Source organism: Diprion similis, chromosome 8 (genome assembly GCF_021155765.1).
Source record: "Diprion similis isolate iyDipSimi1 chromosome 8, iyDipSimi1.1, whole genome shotgun sequence".
NCBI classification, from domain to species: domain Eukaryota; kingdom Metazoa; phylum Arthropoda; class Insecta; order Hymenoptera; family Diprionidae; genus Diprion; species Diprion similis.
In genome coordinates this window covers 11332079-11347136 of record NC_060112.1, presented here as the reverse complement: position 1 = coordinate 11347136, position 15058 = coordinate 11332079, and the positions used below count along the sequence as shown (strand labels likewise).

General features: G+C 35.2%; 1 protein-coding gene across 2 annotated transcripts in view; it reads left to right on the top strand.

Moving 5' to 3' along the window:
- The window catches only part of LOC124408504 (extracellular sulfatase SULF-1 homolog), an 81074-nt gene that overhangs the window by 51559 nt on the left and 14457 nt on the right, over window positions 1–15058 (top strand). For both annotated transcript variants that reach the window (XM_046885467.1, XM_046885466.1), the window contains exons 4-6: window positions 2463–2784; window positions 11933–12083; window positions 13101–13276. In XM_046885467.1, the coding sequence (XP_046741423.1) occupies window positions 2463–2784; window positions 11933–12083; window positions 13101–13276 (649 nt within the window). The remainder of the gene's footprint in view (window positions 1–2462; window positions 2785–11932; window positions 12084–13100; window positions 13277–15058) is intronic.

Here is a 15058-nt window from a genome sequence, read left to right as displayed (position 1 = left end):
AAAGCGCGTGATACTGTCAACGCATATTCGAGAGGAAAAAATTGAAAAAGTACATATTCGACGAAAAAATCCCAGAAATATTCAATTTTGAATATTAAAATGAAAAAAAAAAAGAAATATTTTCAGATAAAATATATTGTTGCGCAGGTGTATCCGTGTGAAAAAATGCTAATCAATATATCGTATAAATAAATTCATGTGCTATTTGTATAAATCGATTCTCTCCAAGGTGGAGAACGAAAAAATATAAAAATAAAAAAAGAGGAAAAAACGATTCGCATCACGCCATCCATCCATCGTTCGGAGGCGGAGCTGAAAGCTTATCCGAAAATAAGATACGCTTTTAATTACCATTAAGACGTCAGATATTGATCGAGACGAAAGCTGGCGCCTGCCTTACACAAAATAGAAATATTATTGACGATTCAAGATGGTCCAAATGTGCTTTGGCAAAAAAGATCGTCCGAAAAAAGTTCTGCCAAAGCGCAGACCAGACGAGTCCTTCGATACATGTTCATTTGTAGATATATATATATATATATAAAATATTGTGACTATATAGGTACACCTATACGTAATATAGACCTCCTGCGAATATAGCTATGTATAGGTAATAGAGGTAGGTTATGTGTGCCAGCAGTGCAGGAATGGCGGAATAGTAGCGCTGTGTATAAGCTCTTCCCTACCTTTGAATTAATTATATTATACGTCCCGATGAATAATTCATGGGATGAAGATGTGTTCGCTCTCGGCTCCGCCTTTATTGCATGCAACTGCACAGCCACCGGACGGGAAAATGGAATTAACTTTTGATTTATTGCCAGATATGCAGTTCGATCTCCGTATTCAACTTGTGTTTCCTCCTCGCTGCAACTTGTCGCCGAAAATTAGCCCGTCGGTGTGTGCTTCGGCAAATATATTCGTTGAAATTCAGAGTTCTTTTTTTTTTTTTTTTTTTTTTTTTGTTTTTATTTATTTTTTTTTTTTATTTATTTATTTTTTTGTACTCAGCTCAAGTTTCTAAACGTGTATGATTTTTACCAAACTCAGAAGATGAGCTTGAATTCAAGTTTTATTGATAAAATTTTACAAACACATCATTGAAAGTCGTATAAAATAAACTCCTGGTCACACGAAATATCGGAGATTCGAATTGTCTCCATTAATTTTTCATGCGAATATTTGATTTTTGAAGATGTTCGATGTATCGAATTTTCCAATTTTTAGGAAGATATTTTACGGTGAATAAAATACCTATTTTTCATTTCTTTTTTGAATCGAAATATAAAAAAATCGTAAACAGAATACAAATTACCTCGTATGATTAGAAATTTATTAAATTGAAATAATGATAGCTCGGAATTGTAAAAGATTTTTGTTGTTTTGCAAAAAAAAATATGCAATCCGGTGCTTCATTGTTAGCTATTTCGACTGCCATTCGAATTTTTCAACTCGGTATCGAGTACACGGCGATTAATCGAAGCCGCGAAAAATCCGCTGCGCATCAACGAATCGCATCGTAAAACAGAGTGCAAATTTACTGTTGCGAATTATCGAACCCAGAGCCAATATTTGCGCGCAGCGTTCGCAAAGTTAATTACTCAACAAAGGTTGCGCGAAGGGAATTGCAAAAGAAACTCGTCGTTTTTTTCTTCTCTTCTTCACTTATTCTACCGCCATAATTTTTTCACTCTTCATTATTATTATTATATCTTTTTTCCGTTTTACACCCGGCATCGCGTTTGCGGCTATCCATCATGCACGTGAATAGCGTTTTTATTTTCACTAATTGCAACCGCTCGTTTCAAGCCCCCACCCCACCTTTATTTTTTACAATCTAAGACACTCGCAGTGCATGCAGGTATACATATGCCCATAATTACGTACGTATACCGAATAAAATTTCATTGAAATATTTCCATCGCTTTCGTTTCGAATAGTTGTTATGCTTTGAATGCACGAGGAAGTTGAAGTTCGTTGCGTTAACGTAACGATGAATTTATATGAGAAAAATCGTCGATTTTAATGCATATTTTGTCGATTCAAATAGCTTAATAAGGAGAATTCTGCGTACAGATCTCGATACCGACATTTTAGCCACTTCGTAGCTCAGACACAAACCCTTTTTTCGGGTGAGGGTGATCCGTGCTTTGCTCGAGGTTATCGATCATCAGAAAAACATCTTCCGCACTCCGCTCTACGTTACCATAGTTTTTATCGATCATCGAGAAAAAAGGGCTCGCGTCTAAGCTGTGAAGCGGCTAAAATGTCGGTATCGAAATCTGTAAGCAGAATTCTCCTTATTATGTTACTGATTCGTTAACTTACTTCTTAAAAGTCATTAAACCATCGTCGAAAAATATTAAATCATTCTCCAATTCACTCAAGAGTTTGAAATTCACTCGCCAAACGAGCCCGATTTCAAGGAATCACTGATTTAATAAACGCGCTTTTCATTCCAGGATACTTTGGGAAATACTTGAACAAGTACAACGGGTCTTACATACCGCCAGGCTGGAGGGAATGGGGAGGACTGATAATGAACTCACGCTACTACAACTACAGCGTTAACATGAACGGGAAGAAAATCAAGCACGGTTTTGAGTACAGCAAGGATTATTATCCGGACCTCATCGCCAATGATAGCGTCGCTTTTCTCAGACAGAGTAAGCACAACTTTGCTCGTAAACCACTGATGTTAGTCGCCAGCTTCCCGTCGCCTCATGGACCCGAAGATTCTGCACCGCAATTTTCTCATCTGTTCTTCAACGTCACCACTCACCAGTGAGTAATTTTCTTTACCAATCCATTTTCACCTTACCTGGATCGTGTTGTTTGAGATAAAATCATACGTCATCTATATTCACCTCATTTTCCATCTCACAGAGATAGTTTTATTCAAAATCGTCTTTTATCGAATCAGCGAGAACCATATTTTTTGCTAAAAATTGATTTTTTCTTGCCTTCGACAAATCTTTCGTTGTTTCAAAAGACTTGCACTGATCAATTTACTTGACCAAATCTTTCATTGAATCAACAAATATAATTGTTCTCTGCAATGTCATATTTTTTACTCACGAGCACAGAAGTATATGTATTGTTAAATCAAAAATTAATTTTTTCAATTCAATAATTTTTCGTTCAATTTACTATCTGATAGTCAAAGATTAAATTAAAAATTTCTCAAAGCGTGCTCGTAAGAAAAGGTGATTTTCTTAATAATTCAAGAAAAATAATTACTAAAATTATTAACATATCAATTTTTATTCCACATTGCTTTAAAAGATTAAAAATCTACCAGGGTCATTCCGAAATCTGTCATTTTAAATAAATATCAGTACCGTCTTGAAAAATTAAAGATTTTATAATACCAGTGTGATGAAACAAAAATTCTTAGCGAGATTGTAGAGAATAATTGCGTCGAGAAAATAAGCCATTGCGGAATGAAAGGAACGAATCTGCTAAATTTTTAACCATTATAAAGTATTTTGAAATTTAAAGAATCGATATCTAGGTCACAGTTTATAATAATTTTAGAATTTTTTTCATTGCATTTTCAGAAAAAATCGTCTTATAGCTCAGGAACTTGTGAATTTGATAAATTCTCCAAGTACAACCATCTCCTAATGAAATAAGCGAAAATTTGTCGACATATGACTCACTAACCTCCGTATCATTTGTATCTATAAATTTAAATTCAATCGTCGAATCGTAATTGGTTTATAATTTTTCATAACGAACCTCACCTTTTCAACTAATCGATTATTTCAAGCGAAGCTTCTCATTTACTCGGTATTTGCAAACACAGGTATTTCTGGCACACGATAACGTGAAAACTAATCAGTTATTTCTTTAAAAGCAAGAGACGTAGAGAATAATTACTGTAATAAAAGAAAACCGCGAACCGTGGCTCGTATAATATAAAATTCCCCTTTGTGTTATAATCGACGAAAAGCGAAAAGAAAAAGAAAAGAAACGAAACTAAAAGTAGATAAAAAAAAACAGGAGGCGAGTAGTTTTTTCTCCCTATTTTATACGCCTTCAAAAAAATTCTACTTGACGTATACTCGCATAATCTTCGTACAGCGTAAAATCATGCAATGGAAATTATTTCCCCGGCGAAGTGTAGAGGAGAATATTAAAAATAAATGAATGAAAAAAAATTTGGCAAATATACACCTGCCAAAGGCTCGACGATTTATTCGCTCCTCGACGAATAAAACAGTATAAGAAAAAAAAAAAAAAAAAAAAACTCTCTAACGTAAACGCTTCCAGACAGCGAGCCTCGGAGCTGCTACTTCCAAAGGGGAATGTAAACAGGAGAGGATTGCTTGTCTGGCGCTGAATCGAGAAGCTCCTCCCTCTTATTTCCAAATATTTTATACCTACTCGCTGGCTTTGTTTTTATCAGTTTTAGCAAGTTTTTTTGTTTTGTAAATTTTTAGTATATACAGTTTGTACAGAATTTAATTTTGCACAATTACGGCTGTACGATGAAATTCACTTGTATTATCGCCTGTGTAAAAACGACGTGCGATGGAGAATAACATCATGAGTTTCTGCGATTAATTATACAGCAGGAAACGTTGATCCTAGCTGAATCAGGAAAATCGTCCTCACGTGTTTCATTTTTATTGTAGATCCTTATGAGACAAAAGACATTCCAAGCAGTGAAATTATTATTATTATTATTATTATATAATATTGATGCACCCTTAACAAAGAGGTCGAAACCTGAAACGGTCTCAATGCCTTTAGATATATATATTTTTTTTAAAGAGATGATTCAGAGTGATAGAAATCTGCAGATGAGAATCAGGACCAAAGAGGCAATATTCACTCAATAATTAGAAAGTCCTAAAAGCAACAGTTGGAAATTAAGGGACTGTAATATTATTTAAACTAACGAGACATCAATCGCGATAATTGAAATCATTTAAAATCATTGTAATAACGTTGAAGAAATCGCGTAGCAAACGTTGGAAATCACAGAAACCGTTGTAAATCTGATCTTATCACCTAACCTACTGCTGTCGTTGATTTCCAGTTCACCAAGCGATTCCTATCGATTTTCAATGGTTTACCAATTTACTGGATATCAATGAAAATGACATGATAAGATAGAAACGAATAAAAACCACTCCAAATTGATGTTATTCAATTGAAATCGTCCATTCGATTTCCAAGCGTATGGCTCCTAGATCACTTCCGAAGTACACGAGGTGGTTACAAGCTGTATCAGCGTGAAACGACGACGTCGATGAGACCGAAAGGCACTAGAGACTAGACAATGTTTCTGCAGCAGTCTAGGTACAACGGTGGCTAGACAGCTCCAGTGTGACGTCATCGTCGCATGATTGAGCACCCTAGAGACAGTGAAAGCCGAATAGCTAACCAGGAAAGCACGGATGCATGTGGATGACCCTGCTGGGTGTTGTAATTGCCAGACGAACGACGCACGCCTCCGCTATTGGAAGTAGATAACTACATAGAATAGATAAAGACAATAAATAAATTCATTATTATCAGGTTTTTGGTATCACTGGTGAAAATGATTTCTAGGATTTTCCAAGTATTTTTACAAGATTTTAAGTATCCATAGTTTCTCATTGAAACTTGTAGATTTTCGTGAAAATTTGTTGCTTTTTTTTTCTTTCTTCGGTGAAGTAATCTCAAAGATACTCTAATTTTTAAAGAAAATTAATAATTATTTATGAAAAACCATGTATATTCATAATTTTGTAAGATATAATACGAAGTGTTTCAATTTCTGTCGAAATTCTTAGTGGTTGAAATTTTGACAAGAGATAAGAAATTTCAAAATGTCGCAGGATTGAAAAACACCCCGAGGATATAATTCACGGTCTGCATAATTATAATGGCATTGAGAATTTTTTAAAGGATAGCTAGATATCTCGAATTGTTTTTGATTTATGACGAATTGCAAAAAATATTTTTTGCTACACAATTGACGATGAATAGACGATAAAATTATGGAAAAGTTCCTTATTCGCCGCATCATTTTGTGACTTTCCTAATTTCATCTCACTCTAAAAAGTCCCAATGCACAAAATTTTGCACAGTTTTCAAATTAACTTCGAAGCAAAATACAGACTTTTCGTTAGTGTGAGAATTTGGTCTATTAAATGTATATTTTTATTTTTTGTTATTAAAGAGTAGATACAAAAATTTATTCATTCTGAATTACAACTTCATAGATTGAAATGGTGTCTGTTTAACTACAAACGTAGGCTGCAATTAATCATACATAGCAAAATTGAAATTGTAACTAATTACGAAAGATTGAAGTAAATAAATAAATAAATAAATAAATAAATCACGTGGTCTTGAATAAAATATCGTATCACACAAATTAATTCAGGAATATCAAGGAAGGAAAACAGGATACTGTTTGCAGCCACTGCGATTCGAAATTATACTAGGTACCCAATTTATAACAGCATGAATATGTTTGCTCAAAGGAAACACTCGAGTGCACGACTTAACGTTCGTAATTCGCCTACGGTAGAAGGAACTAATTATCAAACTGATGAATAAATCGTGCATCCATAGGAGATTAAACCCCGCTGCAGCTAATCGCTTAGTTATACATGCTTGAGTGCATAATTGACGAGTTTTCAAAGAGTATACAGTGCAGCCCTTAATCTAGTCAGCCTCTAGCCATGCTATATAAAATGAAAAGTTTATCCCGCTTCTCTCTGTATGCGTGTTCTACTTCAAAACGTTAAAAAATTCTGTGAATTTGGACTTTTAACGAAGTTAATCAAGAGGCAAAGAAAAATAAAATTGAAATTAAGGATTTTACATCCAGAAATCATATAAACCAGATAAAATCTAGTGTTTAATTCTGAAATTTTCTTCAGATCAACCTGAAATTTCTTACTTCCACCACGCATAATTTACACGGAGCAGTGGCTCAACTTTGACTTCCCAACGGCTAAGAGCTGGATGACTGATCCATCCTGTCAAATCCTCGCCCTATTTTGACCCGAAGGTTCGGTGCACCAATCCGGCATCATTTGTCATCGAGGCTTGCTTGCCGATTGTGATCTTTCGTTAGACGTACAACCCCGGCCCGTTACAGTCCTATGGATATACTTATATACATCTTTATTGATATCAATCTCCGTGTCTAATTTGACCCCTTAACAGGCAATAAAAAATACCGATAAATCAAAGTTTATGCCTTAACAACTCCTGACACAAAAGGCGCCGGGGAGAGCTGACGGTGTAATAATAATTACTAATGCCAGTGTAAGAACATATTTTGTGTGTGTGTGTGTGTGTGACGTGTGACGGAAAATTGATGTCTGACTGGATGGTCCGCTTCGTTGATGCTTAATTCTCTGAACTTGTACATTTTTCTTTCGTTATTCAGAAGAGAAAACTGTGATAAATCTGTACATCAGGAGTTGGAAGTGCTATTGAAGTCAGTGCAAAGTTCATAAGTTTAAGGAAAGAGGAAATGGTTATATTCATAGGCTACTTTTTTCGTAAATTATTTTTTTAAATAGATTTACTTCGTGGATCCGGCAATATTACTTCCGCCGATGATTGTTGATACGAATGAAAAAACGTTCCTACTGCAAAATCGAAACGAATCCAAGCAAATTCGAATAACTGAAGCTTAAGTATTAGCGATTTGAAAAAAGTTTCATAATTAAAATATTCCTAATTACTTCCTATCCTTAGTTTTCAAATTCAACTTGATACCTAGACTTTGATGCCACATTCCAAATCTTTTTTTCAAGCATTCGAAATTTCTCGAAAGCTACTTCAAGGGAGGATGGCTAAAGCCGTCTGAGATATCTTGGAATCATTTTCTCTCGCCATTTGATTGAGTTGCGAATTATGCAGCAGATGGAAACGTCCGACATAGAATAACGAGTCCTCGAACGTCACCGTGACATCTCCCAATCGCCGATCTCGTGATTATCATCCTCGCGATCAGTCCTTGCCTGATTAAGCTTACCATATCGGAAAATTCTCGTTATAAGAAAATCCGCCCATATATTCTGTACGGGATAAGAGATCTTCTATCTTCTCCGTCGATTTCTCCCCCTTCGAAAGGTCATTCGATTTGGAATGAAGGAACCGTCTTATCCCCGACGAATATTATGGTCAAAGGGATCAACGAAACTTACGAGAGAAATAATTTTCAGATAATCCAAGGCTGCTTTTGTATTTACGGTTCACTCGCGATTGCTGCCAGATATATCGATGCCTCGAAAATTAGTTTTTATTGACTTTCCGAGGGTTCCGTAATCCCGGTTCTCTTTGTTCCGGGATCCACAACCACATTACTGTCTTCTTCAGGGTAGCTTGTAGAAAAACAAGCGGCTTAAGGCTGACCGTGATCCAGCCCTCGAACTTTCCGTTTTCGCGCTGCAGGTTCCTAATTCATGGAAAAAACATATTATTATATAATTCGAATTTCGAGCTACATATGTAGATTCGTAATCTACGATTCAGAAGCCCTTGGGTACGCTATTACATTGAAATACTTGTAATCGAATCTAAACTAAAAAAAAGTGATCAGCGACTTCCAAAACACCCAAGTTTCGAGTTCCGTCCAAATCGATTTACTTCGGATTTTGGTCCGGCATATTGGATCCATCCGTTCGAAAAGTACTCAACCGACTGCAGTCAAACTCTAATCAGTTCTAAGTTTGCAAATGCCGCGGTAATTGAGATCAAAATCATTGTAATCCGGTTACTCGTTCTCGAGATATCGTCGGAGAAAAATTAAGTTGTTATTTTTTCTCTGAGAACAGAGAAACGGGAAGTTAAAAATCTAAAAATCCCGGAAAAAGCTACACCGAATTTCGTTTGGTATATTGAAAATTCAGAGAAATATCAAGGAATTTTGGAAAATACCTGCAGTTGTTCTTGAAATTTTTTTCAAATGTTTTATGAATAAACTATTTAATCGACTCCAAAATTTTCAAAACTAAAAAGACAGGAAACGTAATTCTGTCAAAGTAAGAAATCGGTCATTTGAAAACCAAATTAAGTGGCCATCCAGTCACTCTGCATTAATAGATAAATAAGCGAGAAAACATTTCTCAACATTATTTAATATCGAGAACTTAATACATTTTATAATCAATGTGATTTTTTTTTACGTTTTACGTTACGTTATACTGACAAAATTGCTAACGCAGTATTGATTTTTAACTCGCCAATCTCTTCAACTTCACTTTAAGTATTCGATTTAGCTCTTAAGCTCTCTGGCATTCCGAATGGTGAATTCAACTTTTCTATCGAGATTCTTGCACCGCCATATAATGTTTGACTGCCTTATCCCAGCGACCGCGGGACTCAGATTTACCTCAAATATACCTAACAAACTCGGTTTTACCTTCAACCATTCCACCATCGAAACACCGGTAGAAAATAGATGAAATCCCTCGACAACACCACAAACAACGTGTATTATAGACTCATGAGAATAATTTCGCACGAGTTACTCTTTGGTGTAGTTCCTATATATATAGTTTCAAATCCTACATGCACCCTCTGGTCGTAACTGCAACACCAATTTTCATATATTTTCTCGTTTTAATAGAAAGAGAAAATATGTAGTTAAGGATTAGTAGATTTTCCATGAACAAGGCGAAACGGATGGATGAAAGATTTTGTGCAAGGTAGACGTCGAGATGCTGCAGTTGTTATTTTATCAAATTCGTTAACTCGAGTGGCCGCCTCATCACCGCTGTCTGTGGATAAAATACATAGGCTAAGTGCTTTGCGGAGGCTGCATACTGTGTGGAAAATAAACCGTAATTAAGGGCCCAGACTATCCAGACAAACGAGACGACGCTCTTCAAGATGTCTCCTCCCTGGCTTTGCTTCACGCTCAAACTCATCCCCCTTCGCAACTAGGCGCTGAAAACTTTCGCATTCCCCCCAGAGAGAAATATGTATATTATTATGTAATAGATAATACATAGGTATGTGCAATATATGTAGTTTCAAGATCGAGACAGAAAGTTTAAACTCTGATCGATTTAATAATCAGAAAGTAAAAAAGGAAGAGTTCTTCTTGGTACAAAAATTTCAATCAATTGTCTGATCGTCGATGGAACTTTATTGTATTAACGAAGGAGAATTATATCGATTCAAGATGCGGCTCAGTCGCACAGCAACACGAAACTTCGATCAAATTCAATCGGAAGAATAAAAATTCAACGATATCGCAGCTGCTAATCATTACTGCAGACATTGATCAGACACTTCGATGAATCGTTGTTTCGATCGATTGGTTTATAGTCTATAATTTCTGACCGATCCAGTCTTCGATCGATCGATCATCGATCAATGTGTACGCATTCGACTAGCCATTTAACCAAGGAATCAAAACTGGTCACGCTTATCTCCAAAAAGAATTTATTTCAATTATCGTATCGTTTTCGGTTTTATACCGAAATATTTTTTAATTACTTTTTTGCCAACTAACAACGATTTTGGTTTTTCATTTCGTATGTTTATTACCGTATAACTATTATAACCGTACAAGAAAAACGTGCCAAGAATAGCGATCCAATTTTGAGAACTAGGTAGTGCGAACCTTTCGTGATTTATTGGATCCGAAGGGGACCGGAAATATATATGTATAGATACGGTGAATCTGGTGTATCGGAATCTAGTATAAAAATCTGGTTACGGAAAATCCTCATTTTTCTCGACCGCGTTTTTCCTTACAATATTACCATCCTTTTTTACCTTTTTTCCGCACTCCAGGGTTCTTTCACCGATTCATTGAACGAAATTTATATTCTTTCCTACCCGTTCGTATTATAACTTGGAAAAAACTTAATCCGTACGGTATTTAATCTTACCAATTGTCTCAGAATTTCTTGCTTTATATTCTGACTCCAAGAGTAAAATGCATAGTTTACAATTTTTCGTAAACTTTTTTCTCGCCAGATTATTTATTTTTCCATTTTTGAAAAACTGATCTCAATCCATCAAATTCAAACATGTAATCACTTTTTGTACAGATTTTTTTTCTGTAGAAACCGATATAATTATTTATATATTTATGCATTTCGTTGAGGTCAAGAATAGGTTTCTTACCATCGTTTTGAAACACTGTTAAAAAAATTTTTTTACCGAGTTCAAGGTTTTTTTTCCAATACGCACTATAAATTATTAAGAAAATAAAAAATAAATAAATACCATGTTTATGTAGAAATCTTTTCCAGAATACTTTCTTTTGTGAATATATCTTTGCCGATAACAATGCTGTATAATTCAGATTTAGATTAAAATTCTTCTCAAAGTGCGTTGAAAAAACAAATCAAAGAAGAAAGAATAATTCCGCTTTTGAAATTGGTTAAAAAGATTTGTGGTATTCGTGAATATATTCACAGATAGATAACAAAATTGCCAGTAAGTTATAGTCGGAGCTTTAAAATTATATGGCGTTTGAAAATGAGAACCAGACGCGAAACGGCCAGGGTTAGACATGCATAGACCAGTCAAGCATTTACACGGAATGGCCCTTATCCGCGTTACATCCACAGAATAAACACGAGCCCGTAGCTTATCCGTCGAATCTGTGATATAACTTTGTCGGCGAAGTGGAGGATCATGTACCCAGCTGCATCATGGCTTGCAGCTAAATCTTGTGTAAGACGTCTTTAATATATTTCCGGCTAGAAACCCTCCGATGTTCACCTTTCTTGCGAAGGAAGATATGTATACCGGAATATTTACGGACCCTCTAGATTCGCGGCAAAGTGCTGCACGCTTGTAATATATCTATAAGGTACACGGGACACGCGAAATTCCACAAGTCAAGGTATCGCCGATATGCGAATCTTTATCGCTGTTCAAGAGCTATGCGTCTTGCCGACGTCTTCAAATTCGATCAAATTTACGAACCCGCATTATCATTCTGTTTCAGCACTCCGGCCTACGATTATGCGCCGAATCCTGACAAGCAATGGATTCTACAGGTCACTCAGAAGATGCAACCCATTCACAAGGACTTTACCAATCTACTAATGACCAAAAGGCTGCAGACTTTGCAGAGCGTCGATGCGGCCGTTGATAGGGTCTGTTGATTTTTTTTCTTTCGTTCTTTACTTTCACGCTGGGAAATATGAGCTTCTATTCTATTCTACAATTCTACTTTCCAAGGAGAAAAAAAAAGTAGCGTATATTATACAAAATCGATTCATGTGTTTTTCAAGCAAAATGTATTTTGAAATGAAATTTTTCCAACCCGTTGGTCGAATTCGTCTTGAAATATTCTTCTGTCCTTTTGTTAAAAAACAAATAATTGTTCACTAATTTGTTAACACGTTCGATGACATTTCTTACAAATTTTTCATGTTCATATGATGGGAATTGTTTTTCTCCGGTAAATGAACCATAAATGAGTGAGGGTTGTCAGATCAACGGCGTGGAAAAATTCTTACCACACAGATTTATTCGAAATTTGCTGTATTGATCCGTTTAAGCAAATTGGTAGACCAGAAATTGTTTCCTTATTACAAAGTGATCGTGAAGTAACTATATTTGTAAGCTACGAATATATTTTCGAAGAAAAAAAGAAATAGAAAAATAGAAAATACTTCGAGACATCGATGCTTGATTTTTTTATTTACTAAGAGATCTTCATAGCTGACGAATATAATGATTTAATGGATACTAAAATTATATTCTGCATTGAATTGAACAATTTGTTCTTACAATCATTCAAACTTTTATTTATTTTTCTAGGCTTCAACCTGTATTCGTAAATTGAAGAATTCCTGAGTTTTGAATTTTGCATTTAGTGTGAATGTTTCAATTCGATGCGATTCACCAAATACCATTGCCAAATGCTTTCGAATACTTTGTTGAGAAAAGATAAATGAAAATCTTCATTAAATGCCCGTCCATCTTTTGAACCATGAAACATTCATGAATTCGAGTCACAGTTATATCACCTCGATATTATTTCACATTCTTATGAAACTTTGACGTAACGTGAATTTATAAAATCCCATTCGAAGGGAAGTTTAAAATCGCTACATGCATATCGTTGAATATAATAATAATGAAGATGAATTATTATATTTTCACAGATATACCAAGAGCTGAAAGACTTGGGGGAACTGGACAACACCTATATAATATACACCTCTGACCACGGCTATCATCTGGGTCAATTTGGATTAATAAAGGGAAAAAGTTTTCCCTTTGAATTCGACGTCCGCGTTCCATTCCTCATCAGGGGACCAGGGATCGAGCCAGGCTCTGTGTGAGTTTAGAAAATAAACGCTTTAAGACGTCGTGGACGTACAGTCGGATCAAAAATGGGTGGAAGTTAAACATGCCGAAAAAAAAGACAAGTGAAGCGAAATCGAGCTGATTATGACTTACGAAAAAAGTATTATTGTAATCCAGAAAAATATTCAAGCACTGAATTTCATTATTTTAAAATTATTTTATTTATCAATCAACTATTTACAAATTCAAATCATCTGCTGGTAGAAAACAAAAAATCCCAAACCTAGGATCGCCATAACTTTCGGATGATGAAGTTGGGATTGGACAAGAGATTGATGTTGTATTTAATCGCAATTTAAGTCGGACGATCCACGGACAATTGATTTACCAGTAAAATTATCTCGTCAGAATCGGACGAGCAAAATAGAATTTTGCTGTGAAAAAATAGTAAAATATAATATGACTTCTCTGATGCAGTTAAAATAATGATATTTTTACAATTGAAATTCAGTAACACTATTCGATGCTCTCTTTTATCGAGATTCTAATTCAACACTTTTTCGAACTGACTGTACGTCACATACATCCTTAAATCCATAACCTCACGAATCCATGAATCTCCTTAAACTCAGTTATTAACCATTGACTTGATGGGAAAACTCCGCAAAGCTTATAATAATAATAATAATAATTGTTTTTTAGCCTATCGTTATATTATGCAATACGCGGTATAATGTAACAACCTGTAAGAAGAAGAAAAGAGTTGAGGTTATAAAAAAAGACGCGGAGGAACGAAAAAGAAAAAGAAAGAAAAAACTACAAGTCAAGCATTTTAGGAAAAATTTACGAGATCATTTTCCTGGAATAAAATTAACCGAGAAAACTCGCTGCGCAAAGGAATTTCACGCTCAAACTTATATTTCGCTTATAATCCGCCTCTTATATACGTAAAAGCTGCAGGGGTGCCGGTGAAAATTCTACGCTCAAGTTATTAATTCTTCTACTTTTGGCGCAACGCTTTTGCGCGACGTCGTTTTACTTCACGGAAATGCGGACTGCTAAATTTAACTAAATTAAACTAAATTAATTCACCGTTCATCCAACTACAACCGCATAAACCAACGCCTAACTAGACTGTCCGCGACTAATAGAGGAACATCTATTAACGTGCAGATATATTTATTGCGTCTTCAATTTTCTTGTCAATTTTAGAACACCACGTGAGACGAACTTGTAAAAATTTTCACTTTTTTTCTCTTCAAAACGTTGAATTAGCTATTACGCAAATTTTTCAAATTACCTCAGACACTTAAGTATATTTCATTTACCCATCTCTGCAAATCGCGCTTCTCAATTTTCGTGAAAACTTTTAACGCAGTGTTCCGAAAGTATAGACAGGGGGGAAAATTATTTATTTTTCTGAATTCTACGAGAATAATTTTTTTAGAATTTCCTGGAAATCAGAAGTCATTGGTTTCAACGAAAAACGCACAAAAATGGTGTTAAACTACGTTCTCGAAAAATTTGAAACTTTTACTGAATTTTTTTTTTTTTTTTTTCTACCAAAAACTTTATTATAAGTGCCACAGGATGGGCCAGGCCGTGATTTGGGAGTTACGCTTCGTTTTACACATCAATGTACATGTCGTCGATTGAAAAGTAGATTGACGAAAAGTTGCGGCCAAACGTTACCTCGATAAACAATAATTTGCAATATCTCAGGGGTAAATAATACATACCTAAATATATTCTACACAGTTTATACAAAGAAATATTTTCGGAGGAAAACTTGGCCAGGTGAATCAGCAAAGCG